Source organism: Panthera onca, chromosome A1 (assembly GCF_046562875.1).
Source record: "Panthera onca isolate mPanOnc1 chromosome A1, mPanOnc1 haplotype 2, whole genome shotgun sequence".
In the NCBI taxonomy this organism is placed as follows: domain Eukaryota; kingdom Metazoa; phylum Chordata; class Mammalia; order Carnivora; family Felidae; genus Panthera; species Panthera onca.
Genome location: NC_138339.1, coordinates 211,931,104 through 211,945,361, shown reverse-complemented (window position 1 = coordinate 211,945,361; position 14,258 = coordinate 211,931,104). Strand labels below are relative to the sequence as shown.

Here is a 14,258-nt window from a genome sequence, read left to right as displayed (position 1 = left end):
TAAACATCAAGGAGGGATCAGAGCTGTGTTTTGTCAGTACCACAAAGGCAGGCTAATATCTTCTCTGCGGAGACTTCAACATGACCTATAATTCTGGAAGCATGTAAATTAGGGTTTCTCAACCTCAGCACTAATGACATTTGAGGCCGGATAATTCTTTGTTGTGAAACTTGCATTCTCTTTGGGGAGACAGACCATAAAGTAAGCCAACAAATAAATATGCTGATTTCAGGCGGTGATAAGTGCTGTATAGAAATGAGACAATGTCCTGGGGAGTGATAGGGGTGGGGGAGGAGGAAGTGGAAGGTGGAAGTAACAGTATGAAGGGGTGCTCCCCTTAGGAGATGCGTTTTATTTGAAACCTGAATGACATTCTTAATGTAGACACAGCCACAAACATATAGTGAATGGACTTGTCTTGGTCTTGTTTGGGCTACTATAACACAAGTAGCATAGACTAGGGAGCTTATAAACAACAGAAATTTATTTCTCACAGTTCTGGAGGCTGGGACGTCCAAGATCAAGAATAAGCAAATCTGGATCTGGTGTCTGGCGAGAACCCACTTGCTAGATAGCTGTCTGTTCATTGTAACCTCACGGGGCAGAAAGAGCAAGGGATTGCATTGGTGTCTCATTTATGAGACCGCTAATCTCATTCAGGAGGACTCCACCCTAATGACCTAATCACCTCCCATAGACCCCTACCTCCTAGTAATCCTAAATGCCAGGGTTTAGGATTTCAACATATGAATTTTGGGAGGACATAAACCTTCCGTTCACTGCAAGATGACACTGAACTCCTTTGGTATGTAATGAAGCTCAAGTTTTAACCATCACTACTAGTGTAAGATAGCACTAATTAAAAGTACAGGTGTTTAGAGTCAAGCTTAAAATAATTCCAGGGGCACCTGGGTAGCTCAGTCGGTTAAGTGTCTGACTTTGGCTCAGGCCATCATCTCACGCTTCGTGGGTTCAAGCCCTGGGTGGAGATCTGTGCTGACAGCCCAGAGCCTGGAGCCTGTTCAGATTCTGTGTCTCCCTCCCTCTCTGCCCCTCCCTGCTCGTGCTCTGTCTCTCTCTGTCTCTCAAAAATAAATAATAAAAAACACTGATTTAAAAAAAATAATAGTAATTCCAAATAGAAGGTATAGATCAAAAAGCAGGCTGTGTCTCAATTAGTGAGAATTCTGAAGGTCTAAGTTAATCTGTACCATACCAATAGAAAGGAGTGTAATGCTTTTGCATGTTTATTATCCACCTAGTATCTACCAAATACTATACTATTCATTCAAGCATATTATTCATTCAACAAATTATATCATGTGCCTATTACTGGGGATGCTGCAGCAAAGAAAACAACAATAATTTTTGTCCTGAAAAGCTTACATTGTGGTACAGGAAGACAGACAATGAGCAAAAGAAGTAAATTATATCTCAAGCTAGAAGAGGAGAAGCAAGGCTGGCAGGAAGATTTCCATTCAAAGTAGGGTAGATGGGCAGGGATCGCCTAACTGAGGAAGGGATATTTAAGCAAAGGCTTGAGGGACGTGAAGGGGAGAACAGATATCTAAAATAAGGGCATTCCAGGCAGAGGCCCAGAGGCTGGAGCATGCTTTTGTTCCATCTTTAAAGAAGTGTGGTGGGGAAGATTGAGCAAGGGGGAGAGAGCATAAGGAGGTGAGATCACAGGTTACTCAGCTAGTTGGAGCAGGGACGTGGTGCAGGGAGTGAGGAAGCAGACTGTGCAGAGCCTCGTAGACCACTGTAATGTCCTGGGCCCTGACTGTGGGTGGAAGAGGAAGGTGTTAGAGCATCTCAAGCAGAGGAGTAGCGTGACCTGACTTATATAATTAAAAGATTTCTCTGGCTCCTCTGCAGCAAATAGTGTGTAGGTGGTAAGGCAGAATGAAGGAGACTAGTAAAGAAATTTTTGCAGTGATCCAGCAAGAGGTAATTGTAGTTTAGGGTATGGAGGTTGTAAGTAACGATGGGTTCTGGATATATTTTGAAGGTAGAACCAACAGGATTTCCTAACAGATCAGATGCATGGGTGAGAGAGGATGGAGCTAATTAAGGGCAACTTCAAAGTCTAGGGCATGAGCAACTGAAAGAACAGAGTCGCCATCAACTGAGATGAGGAATTGATTTGGGAGGTAGTAGACCTTTGATTAAATGTGAGATGCCTGTTAGACATCCCAGTAGATGAGCCTGGAGTTCAGGGGAGAGATCAGAACATTTGGGAGTCTTGGCATGTACATGTTACTGAAAACCATGAGGCTGAAAGAGGTCACCAAGGGAGTGAGTGTGGGCAGAGAAGTCCAAGCCCTGGGGCAATGAAATATTAAGAAATCAGGGAGATACGGGAGAATCAACCAAGGGGATTGACGATGAGTGGCCAGTGAAGTAGGTGGACAGGGCAGGGAGTGTGGTATCCCAGAAGGCTAAGTGATGAGCCTCGCAAACAGAAGGAGCAGTTATTAAATGTTGGCAGTGTGCCAAATGAAAGATTACATACATCATCCCATGCTATTCTTCCAGTAGCCCACTGAGATACCCATCAGCCAGATTTACATTTGAGAGAATGGAGGCTCAGAGAGTTTCATAACCTGCCCAGTAGCTACATAATGAACTGAGATTCAAACCAGATTGGATTGGTCCCCCCAGAATTAAACTCCATCCACCATCTCACTCACTATAGCTACTTGGGGAAAAGAATAGTGTGAAAACTTAAAAAGTATTCATAATAGGAAAATATTAAAGAAATGCAGTGTTGCTATTTACGAATACTTAAAGTCACTAGGAGAACAAAGTGTTACCAAGAAACAATACTTTTAGACTGTGTCTAATCAAGAGGAAATGTTGCATAAATAACATGTCAGTGTTTCACTGAGTAAATAAGTCAACTTTAACTTTAGGCCTTGCGTAAATAATTATCATGAATTCTGAGTTAAATTTTTTCAGGTTTTCACTTTTTTTTTTCATTTTCACTTTCTCCTGCAAGCAGAGTTTATAAATATCCACATATTGCTTATAAAAGTTTGTATCCATCACATGGAATAAGGGTTTTGCTTTATAGGTTCTTTTTTTTTTTTTTTTTTAGTTTATTTATTTTGAGAGAGACAGAGAGAGAGAGAGAGAGAGACCATGAGCATGAGCAGGAGAGGGGCAGAAAGAGAATTCCAAGCAGTCCCTGCACTGTCAGTGCAGAGCCCAATGTGGGGTTTGCACTCACAAACTGAGATCATGACCTGAGCCAAAACCAAAAGAGGGATGCTTAACCGACTGAGCCACCCAAGCACCCCTTGTGTTATAGGTTTCTAATAAAATATCAGTGGCATTGAATTGAATTCTACAATGAGAAGAATCTGTCATAAAAAAACACATGCTATCTTGATGATTTTTAATTCAGCAAGTCAATTGAGTAAGAATTTAAATTTGGAGTATTTATTCAAACAATCCTGCCAAATTTTCAGCTGTCAAATTAACTTCCAATTTTACATATACCAATTCTTGGAAAGTACTAGATTTTTAGATTCTTAGCAAGTATTTTATTTTCTCAGAAGATCCGATTATTTGGCAACATTGCCGATTAATACTCTGTTCAGTGTAATACTCTGTTCAGCATTTTACAACTGTCGTGGCCAGACTGTCAACTTCCATGGCCAGCACTTTGTCTCCTGACATTCTGACTTGTCCCTTTGACCACAGCCTGAACAGTTTTCTAGAAAGCTACCTCAGCACCCTGAGAAGGCATGCCTAGCTTATAGGAATACTCCCACTGTACCCTCTGAACTGCCTCTTCTTTTCCCAAAGAGGGTATCGTAGCCATCATATTAAAACCCTGTTAGGAGGTAAGACCTCTTTAATTTCAAATGAACAGCATGCGTCTGTAAAATTGGACAAATGATAAATAATTCTAATCAAATAACAAATGTGTGCACTGCCATCAGTTCCTCCTTCCCCATCCTGCCCTCACTGAGAGCAGAGCTAAAATATTGCAGAGAATCACTGCCATTAATTCCACTATCCCTTGTCTAAAGCTTGCTATGGATGCATTTCCCTGGTTAAAGAAGTTGTTCAAAGCTTCCTCGCTAAAATAAAATCTTAAGTGAGGAAAGGGAAACTTGGCCATGCCTAAAAATAAAGACCCTCCACCCTTCCCCCTCTCCTGCCATGAGATTACTTATTACATCTGTACGAAGTTTAGAATTTCAGACTTTAGGACATTGAGGTCATCCAGAGGTTACTTTTCTCCCAGTCAGATACAAACATAATAAAATTGCTCACTTCTTCTCCCTGCCCCCCTTAAAGGAGCACCAAAGCCACAGTTACATGTACTCGTGTGTGACGCAAAATTCTATTTTTAAACTCAGAATATATCATTAGTCATTTACAGAAGGAAACCATTAACATCCAAAAGGATGGACCAACAGAACTCCTTCATGTTGCCAATTGTTTCTAAAACTAATTCTAAGTCCAACGATGGCTGCAAATACATATATGCTTTCTGTCGTTCAGAAAGGCACAGGTTTTCAATTTGCTTATGCCAAGTTATGAGTATATAAGTATTAGACCCTAAAAAGGAAGAAAAATGCAAAACCATACTTATTTTTCTGCTTAATCGTATCTGTTTAATCATCTGCTTATTCTTCTGCTTAATTATATTTTGGAATCAAACATTATTTTTAGAACCTTCTTTTGCTTAGAAAAGTTAATATTATCCCAAACTGCTAAAGCGCTAAGAATTCATGTTAATGTTGTTCATATTTATCACACAAGAAAGAGTTTCTCCTTTAAAAAAATACTTTCTCAAAAAAAAGATTTAATCTAGAATGGAATAAGACTGTCACTTTTTAATTTGTTAATTAATACATTTTCTTAAGTAACTTTAAGGTACTTTAAGGTACTGCCATCCTTTTCAAACTTTCAAAGGCCAGAAATAATACCTCTCGTATGAAATGATTTTAAAAAGAATATCTGTAACACACGTCCTGAATGGAAAATTGCCTGTCATACCAATGATGCATTCTAAGAGTGATGTTTGTGGAGAAGTTTAAACTCTGTCAACATGTTTAATAGAATTTTTTAACAGCCAGGATTCAGTGAAGGAAACTGCACGGTACAAATACTACTTTAATTTTTGAGCACTTCAGTACAATTAGCTGGTAAAATACACTTGAAACCGCACTATGAGATCCCAGGTTAGTGGATGAATCATCAATCTTTCTGCCTTTCTTTTTATTTCTTTTTTTTAACTTTAATATAATTTATTGTCAAGTTGGCTAACATACAGTGTATACAGTGTGCTCTTGGTTTTGGGGGTAGATTCTCATAATTCATCGCTTATATACAACACCCAGTGCTCATCCCAAGTGCCCTCCTCAATGCCCATCATCAATCTTTTTGCCTTTCTTTTTATTTCTAACTGTACCACATAAGAGAGGGCAAGGGTCATGGTTAATTCATTATTGTGTTCTCCTTTGTGCTTTAAATATAAGCTACTCAGTAAATACTAAGATACAAGCCAACAAACATTTTTTATTTTGTCTCCTATATTTCACAAACTATACAGTAATTCTTTGGGTGCTTTATGACTTCATTTTCCCCAAAGAAAGTTTTTGAAATGAAAAGTTCCTAAGGGTTAGGATAGCTGGATAAGCCCCAAATTTAAAACAAAACAAAACAAAAACTTTCTAGAAAAAGACCATTGCATAACAATGAGGCCTGACAAACAGCTTGTACGTGCCCTTTTGCGAACCTTTTTGGGGCTCTCGGAGTTTTTTTATTTTTGTTTTATTTTAGAAAAAGAGTGTGTGTGAGTGGGGGAGAGAGCAGAGGGGGAGAGAGAGAAAGAAAGAGAGGGAGGGAGGGAGAAAGAATGAATCCCAAGCAGGCTCCATGGTCAGTGGTTCAGCATGAGTCCAACATGGGGCTCAATCCCAAGACCCTGGGATCATGACCAAGAGTCAGACGCTCAACCAACTGAGCAACCCAGGTGCCCTGCAAACCTTTTTGTCTAATCTTCAAACATGTTTAAATTTTAACTTAAAAAAAAAGCCAAGCTAATAGCATCTCTTTAAAATATTTAATCTTTTCTGGCTTTCTCAATTTTAAGTTCTTATTCATGTATTTCTGTTCATTGATTGTAATGCTTGAGATTTACTTAAATTTTTTTTCTTGAAAAAACACTGCTAATTACTGGGAGATTATTACTTCATTTGCAAAACTGTGATTAATACCGCTGGAGAGAAATCTCTTGTTTGTACATTATTACAGCACCAACTGTGAGTTTTGAAATGAAGACACACTCGTTATGAATTAAGTTCTTGAGATCCTGATATTTTCTTGCTAACCCATCTATTTATCATTTACACATTTTCTGAAGTAAGTCTGGATTTGTGAAAAGCATGAGTGAGATTTAGTTATGCACAATGTAAGACAATTTTCAACAAAACACTCTTGACATGTAAGTTTTGATAGTAAATGGACTTTAAAAAATATCAATCCTCTTAATTTCAAGTATATAATAAAACAGAACCATGGTTAAAATAGCCTGTGTATAGAAGGGGATGGTTTTAAGATAAAATCTTCAAAGAGAATCCCTCTGCATTACAAAATTGAAATATTTTCATAAAACCATCTACTACTTTAAATTGTGTATTAAGGAAAACCATTTAGTATCTTTATGTTGTCTCTTAAGTATTTCAGTATTGTCATCTTCCTTTCGGTTTACCACTATATGTTTTATTCCCAGGTTGTCAAGAAGCTGCTGCTTAAAAAAACAAAAAACAAAAAACAAAAAGAACATCTTGAGCTTTTTACTGTTCTCTTTATTTCCAGAGTAATGTCATCCTCTTGTTAGACACCACTAGCCGAGCCCTTCGACGTCTCATCCTCCCTTCCGAAGAGGTTACACCTAAGAAATCTTCCTGGTGGAACAAGGAGGAAGCTGTAAGGAATACCCAACTAGTCCAGCAAGTTGCCAAGGACTTCTGTAGTTTTCTACCTTAAAGATGCATGCATGCCCATTCTTCTCAGGGCCTTTTATTTACAGCACAAGAGAATTCTCTTGTGCGCTTGTAGATTTTAACGCAATATGAAAAGACACTGATACACATATAACTAACACCAATAGCTTTTTTTTGTATACGTCATACTCACATGAAGACTTGTCAGGACTGAGCTATAATAATGACAGAGCTTCGTGGGCTTCTTGAGGGTGATATTCATGACAAATTCCTAATCATGCAGTCACTGAACTGTTTTTGAGTTAATATGTTTATGTTTTGGATTTATATGATAAACTGACAAGTATGACACTCGAGTGCACCTACTAGATGAATAAACATTTGAACTTATTAACTAAATTAAACTAGTAAATAAGTTTCAGGCCAACCCAAGAGAATTTATTCTGCCATTCAGAGAAAGGTAATGGATATAAAATACGACTTACCTTCTGCCCTGCAATACATAAGTCTTAAAAGACCATGGAAAAAAAAAAGAGAGAGATGTTTTAAATGCCGTAAATACATCCAAATCTACAAAAAGCAGTATTTCCTTTATGTCTATATTATCGTATAAATTCCACAGTTACTCGCCAGATAGCATATTTATCTCTAACCAGTATTTGGCATTATTTTTTAAACTTTTATCCTAAAAGATGTTTTAGCACATAGTTCACAATAAATTTTGAATTATATTTAAATCCACATCACCGTAAGAGCCTTGGAGTAAATAAAGAGGCGGCTTCTCACAGGATTACATGTTTTACATGTTGGAGAACTTTATTTAAGGGAAAGCAACTAAAGAGACATGACTGCATCTCACACATTTAATGTGAATATTTTGTTTGGTTTTGTCTTTAGGAAACTTATAAAATGTGTAAAGAATTTTCGCACAAAAACTGGCTAGTATTCTACAAAGAAAATGGGTGAGTGCTTTGCTATAGAAGATTTAAACTGGGATCCTTAGTTTGCCCATTCTGTTTCCTCATTTAATTATACTTGCTTATTATAAAACCAATATAACCGCATTACAAATATGCTATTGTAAAAGCAACTCATCCCACATTGCGAGAACATTTAAATCCAGACCTAAGAAAAGACAGTGCTCTTAATTTCAAAGTACCACCACTGCCAGCTTGGTGGTTATCAGCATCCATTATTTCTTCTTATGCATACCCCTACAGAGTTTAGAGTTTTATAGATCTGTTTTCTCAATTAACATTTCTCTTTATTATTATTTAGTCTTGAAAACATTCTCTTTAGGGTTGCATGAAGTATCATGAAATGACTGTGCCATCGTTACTCAATTGTTACCCTCATCATTTCCTTTCAGATAGTTTTCTTCTCCTCTTTCAGGAACAGCCTGACTGTGCTGGATGTTCTCGAAGGGCGAACACACACCATCTCACTTCCCATCGACCTCAAGACAGTCTTCCTTGTAGCGGAGGACAAGTGGCTTCTGGTGGAGAGTAGAACACACCAGTGGGTGGATTTACGTAGCATCTCATAGAGCATTTACCCAGCATCCTTACTGTTCTGTCTTCCAGTCTGTCTTTTCACAGTTTCTGAATTTGGCATCTCTATAGGTGAAAGAAAAAGGGGAGGGAAAAAATGAAAACCAATTAAATATCACTTCACGGAGTAATCATGAAAGTGTTTCAGAGAATGACATTGAAATGAACAGTAGAAACATAATGACTTTTATGTCTGATCCATATTTCTTTGGATTTTTCCTATTAGTACATTGAGAATCCACTGTATTCTTACCAAACCAGAGATGCTTCAAAATAGATTTTTATTTTATCCTCTCTTCAGAGGATCATAGTCTCTGCCCTAGAGCTGTTGCCTTTTTGGAACTTCACAGAATTCACCCCTTAGAAGTTTCTTCTTCATTCTATCTTGATTGCTCTTAGTTATGTTCGTGTTTGTGTTGCCTGCCACCATTGGACTATATACACTTCTTGATGAAAGGGCCATTATATGCACTTGACATAAATAGGGTGCACAGTAAATTTTAAGTCCCCCTCCCTCACACATTACCTCTACTGGCTAAATACAGACTCTTCCCCTCGGGTCACAAGCAGAAGTAGCCTGCTGCAAAAGATTTCTGCCTATTTATACATCCCTATTTTAGAAATCTTAAAAATAAGTAGATCAAGGGGATTACAGTGGTTACAATGGTTAGGTCTTCTGTCCCTCAGCTGGTCAGAAATCAGAGACCAGGCTCCCACTTGACTGACTGACTGATGAAACAGTCATATCAATAGCGGGTCTCATGATACAGGGGTGGGGGTAGTTTCTCATTAGAATTGCTTTATTTATTTATTTATTTATTTTATTATTATTATTATTATTATTATTATTATTTTTGCAGCCCTTCCTCTTACAGGAAGTGTTAGATTTTGGTTCATATTTATTAGTGCATTGTTATTATGCGCTGCTCCTTATACACAGTGTTGAGAAGTTATTTGTTAATTCATGAGGTAACTCAGAAACTACAAATTTTACTCTGAATATAAAAAAGAAGCCTTGGGGGAAAGGGGTAGAATTCTGATTTTTCATAGCCTGGACTCACAATTATTAAAAAAGAAGAACTTTTTTCACTTAGATGTTTTGTTTGTTTGCAGGAAATATCTTTTAACTAAGCCTGCACGCATCGAATCTGAGGACAGCGGGGTTTGCCAGTTGTACGCATTGAAAGAGGAGCTGCCTAGCACAGGATTTGGAGTCATACAAGGTAAATCCCATGTTCTTTGTGTTTATGACCGTATGGGTACGTGCTTACAGTCCCCTAGAATCCTTTTAGAGCAGTAACATCAACATATGTTAAGTTCATACTAAAAGGGAAAGCTTAGTAACTACTTTAGAAATAGTAAATGAGAATCTACTCTTTTTTTAAGTTCTGTCATTGATTTTTCTAACTGAGAAATCAGAATTTTTATATACATTCAGGTGCCAAGTCTAATAGTCTTTTAGGGTAGCATCTTTTCTTTTTTTACACAGACCATCAGATGTCTATTTAATTCATCACAGTTTTGGGGGGTGAATAGTACTTATGGAAAAAAATCTGAAACATACCATTACCAGCACTGGTTGGGGCAGTTTCACATCATTTCTGCAGGGTGCTATTAGTGATAATATGCATCGCTAATAAATTTTTTTAATGTTTATTTATTTTATTTATTTATTTATTTTTAATATATGAAATTTATTGTCAAATTGGTTTCCATACAACACCCAGTGCTCACCCCAAAAGATGCCCTCTTCAATACCATCACCTACCCTCCCCTCCCTCCCACCCCCCATCAACCATCAGTTTGTTCTCAGTTTTTAAGAGTCTCTTAAGCGCTAATAAAATTTTGAATTCAGTAAATACTTGCATTCACTTAGAGAAGATGCCTTGACTGTAAAAACGGAGTTTTCTCAAACAAAAGGCCATGAATATAATTAAACTGTTTTCTCTTTTTTAACTTGTGCTTTTCTATTTGAGTTGGCAAGAATGAAATCTTGCAAAAATTAATTCCTGGAGCATTGTAGGGGCATATGGTATCTAATGTTTCTCTGCCACTGCAGAAACAGATTTCAGCATACCTCATAAAATTTCAAGTGATCAACTATCATCTGAAAATCTAAGTTCAGCAGTGGGACAAAAGATTGCCTCTCCTAACCGAATTCTCTCAGATGAGACTAGTTATGCTACGGTTGTTGTTGGTTTCCCAGATCTCATGGTAAGCACCAATATTTTCAATTATTCAATAGATGTTTTTTTTCTACTTGGTTTAGCCTCTAATCTATAAGGCTAGTTGAGGAGTGATTAAAAATGTAATGATATTCTGGTAAACATTTTAGATCAAGACTATATTCCAAATCAGTCATTAAAAAATGCATTCTACATAAAGAGTTTCATTGCTTTTTTAAAATTACCATTTATAGGGTAATGTAATTATATTGGTTCGTAAGGGAAAGCCCGTATTCTCCGTACATGGGAGTTCATGTGATACAGTTAACTGCTTAACCTACTGATGGTAATTTTATATCATATTGTCTTGTTGTGTGCTCGTGTAATCTGTCAAGAGGAACATTGGAAACTTAACAAAATAACATGTCTTCCAGAATTTTTTAAAGTTAAATTTGTTGGGGTCTCATTACTGTCAATTAAATTTTTTCAACACTCACGAACATCTATTCACCTTCCGCTGAGTTTTGCTCTGACTTATTGTGTCTTTGCAGCATCCAGATTAGGGCGATAGTCTCAACTTAAATCTGCCTTAGATGGTCCCTCCTACCATTACGTACTGTTATCTGTAAAGAAGGGACTATTTGTAATTGACTTCAGGTGAAGCTAGGTCCCATCTTCCTCTGATGGAAATGTGGGAAAATGAAATATAAAGGTGATTTAAGTCCATCTTGCCATCTAATAACCTTAGAGGTAGCTCCATGTGTTTTGATTAAACATTTAATTTTCATAATTTCCTTTGTAGCTTTTGTTTTTAAATAGAATCATTTAAAGATAAAAACATGGGCTCTGCACGATGGTACACCAATCTCACATAAGCTCAACTTTTTAATGTAATTAATGAATGATGAGTACTTCAGGGTATAAGGCATTTGAAATCCAAAACCCAGTGGATAATATGTGGCTTAGGATTTTGCCATATGTCTTCCTAATTATCAAGGAGAAAGCATTTGCTATGGTATTATGTAACTGAAAATGAAACATGTTGTTGGAATATAGTATCTACTGCAGCCTTGACTAAATGAGAGTTGTGTTTAGTATGCTTTCTTAATGAGTGCTGTCATCAATAGAGAAAATACTAGAGCTATTTTTCTGAAGGTGGAATCATTTAAAATACTGATCTTCCAATTGAAGAAACTAGTATAGAAATGTAATGTCACTATAAAGATTTAGAAAGTAAAAGTATTTTATACTGAGTATAAGACACCATTTGTATTAACCTTATAGGAATCCTTTATAGCCTGTAGGACTAGTAACCTTGTTAAATTAAAAGCTCTATCCCCACTTCTCCCTCTCCTCTCTCTCTCTGCCCCTCCCCCCACTCAGGTCCTCTCTCTCCGTCTCTCGAAATAAATAAATAAACATTAAAAAAAGCTCTATCTCCCCCTACTTAATATGGCACACAACATACAGGAGGTGTTCAGTGAATATTTGTTAAATGAAAGACTAGGGTCAGTTAAGGAGCCTTTCAACATTTTATGGTAACAATCATACCTTTTAGGACCTAACACAAAAGTCAGGCATTGCACTATTCTAAAACCTTTCATGCGTGATAATTAATTTTTAAAATAATTTTACAAGGTTTTATAGATGAAGAAACAAACAGAGAAGATATATCTCCTGGGCCACACAAATTATGAGTGAGGGAGCTGGGATTTGAGGTCAAGTGTGACTGACCCTCAAATCTGTATCCTTTCTCTTGTATCACAGTGCCTTCCTGCTTTTATGTGAATTTCTTTTAATCCTTCATAAAGCTATCAATAAGGGGGTATGTCACCTCTCATTAACTTTTTATAGCATTATCAGAGGTACCTAAATTATTATAAGCTTATTATCACTTTCCTAACTTAATGCCACATAGCCACAAAAACCTATAGCAAACATCATCCTCAATAGTGAAACACTAAAAGCATTCCTTTTCACATCAAGAATAACACAAGGATACCCATTATCGCCACTTCTATTAAACATTGTACTGAGAATCTTAGACATAATCCATAACAAAATTTTTGATCAATTGAATTTCATCAAAATTTAAAGTTTTAGCTCTGTGAAAGACACTGTTAAGAGAATGAAAAGATAAGGCTGGGAAAAACTATTGGCAAATCACATTTCCAACAAAGGACTTGTATCTAGAACATATAAAGATTTCTTAAAACTCAAGAGCAAGTTGGAGCACCTGGTGGCTCAGTCGGTTAAGTGTCTGACTTCAGTTCAGGTCATGATCAGTTCAGTTCATGAGTTCAAGCCCCGCATTGGGCTCTGTGCTGACACTCAGAGGCTGCAGACTGCTTCAGATTCTATGTCTCCCTCTCTCTCTGACCCTTTCCCGCTTGTTCTCCCTCTCTCCTCTCTCTCTCTCTCTCTCTCTCTCTCTCTCTCTCTCAAAACAAAACACCTCTAGAGCAAGAAAACAAATATTCCAATATAGAAAACAGGCAAATAGTGGCCCAGTGTGAGGTATCAGAGGTTAGAGACTGAGCAGGTGAGGACATCCGTGATGGGGGAGGGTGTCGTCACTCGTGATGGGAATTCACTCCAGGCAGGATGCAGACAGTGCCCATGAAGATGTAGAAGTAACATGGTGTAGGCGCCCAAGTAAGGCAAGGAGGGCATCCTTTCATGAGCGTAGCCCAGTGTGGACTGTCAGGACCAAGGAGAGTAAGGAGGGCATTTGCTCAGGAGGCAAGGTTAGTAATGGGATGGGATATGACTCACATACAGTAGAAGTGAGCAAGAAAGTAAATATATTAAAGATAATGAAATCTAGTTTCTCATTAGAAGGGGGTTACAGATAAAGAAAGGAAAAAAACTAAAATGAATCTCATAGTTGTTGAATTGGAATTGGATTTATTTGTGTGAACTCACAGTTTTCAATATATTTAGATAGATACAGAAATAACTTTGGAGGTAAATGTGAAAAAAAAAAAAAGGGCAAAAGACTTAAACAGAGACTTTACCTGAGAGGATACAGAGATTAAGTACATGAAAAGATGTTCACCATCATTAGTCATTTAGGAAATGCAAATTAAAGTCATGATGTGAGGGACACCTTAACTGACACAGTCAGTTAAGCATCTGACTTTGACTCAGGTCATGATCTCACGGTTCATGAGTTCAAGCCCTGCATCGAGCTCTGTGCTGACAGCTCAGAGCCTGGAGCCTGCTTCAGATTCTGTGTCTTCCCGTCTCTCTGCCTCTCCCCCACTCACACTCTGTCTCTCTCTCCTTCAAAAATAAATATTAATTTTTTATTGACAATAAATTATAATAAAAAAATTAAAAAAAATGTTTTTAGATCATGATGAGATACTATACACGCCTTTGGAATGGCTAAAATAAAAAAAAAATACTGACAGTAACAAGTGCTGACAAGGATACAGAGCAAATGCAACTTTCATACATTTTTATGGAAAAGCAAGGACAAGTAATAATCAAGACGTTGCTGAAGAACCTACTAAATGTCAAGGTTTATTATAAAGCTTCAGTAACTAAGTGTGGTATTGGCGTGGGGGAAG

At 37.3% G+C, this 14,258-nt stretch overlaps 1 protein-coding gene across 2 annotated transcripts in view; it reads left to right on the top strand.

The window, feature by feature from the left end:
• Positions 1–14,258, top strand: part of VWA8 (von Willebrand factor A domain containing 8) — a 365,498-nt gene that overhangs the window by 240,218 nt on the left and 111,022 nt on the right. For both annotated transcript variants that reach the window (XR_009611412.3, XM_060637082.3), the window contains exons 30-34: positions 6,841–6,951; positions 7,866–7,930; positions 8,361–8,486; positions 9,632–9,741; positions 10,578–10,732. Coding sequence is in view for 1 of the 2 variants with exons in the window: in XM_060637082.3 (XP_060493065.3) it covers positions 6,841–6,951; positions 7,866–7,930; positions 8,361–8,486; positions 9,632–9,741; positions 10,578–10,732 (567 nt within the window). In the remaining variant the exon portion in view is untranslated. The remainder of the gene's footprint in view (positions 1–6,840; positions 6,952–7,865; positions 7,931–8,360; positions 8,487–9,631; positions 9,742–10,577; positions 10,733–14,258) is intronic.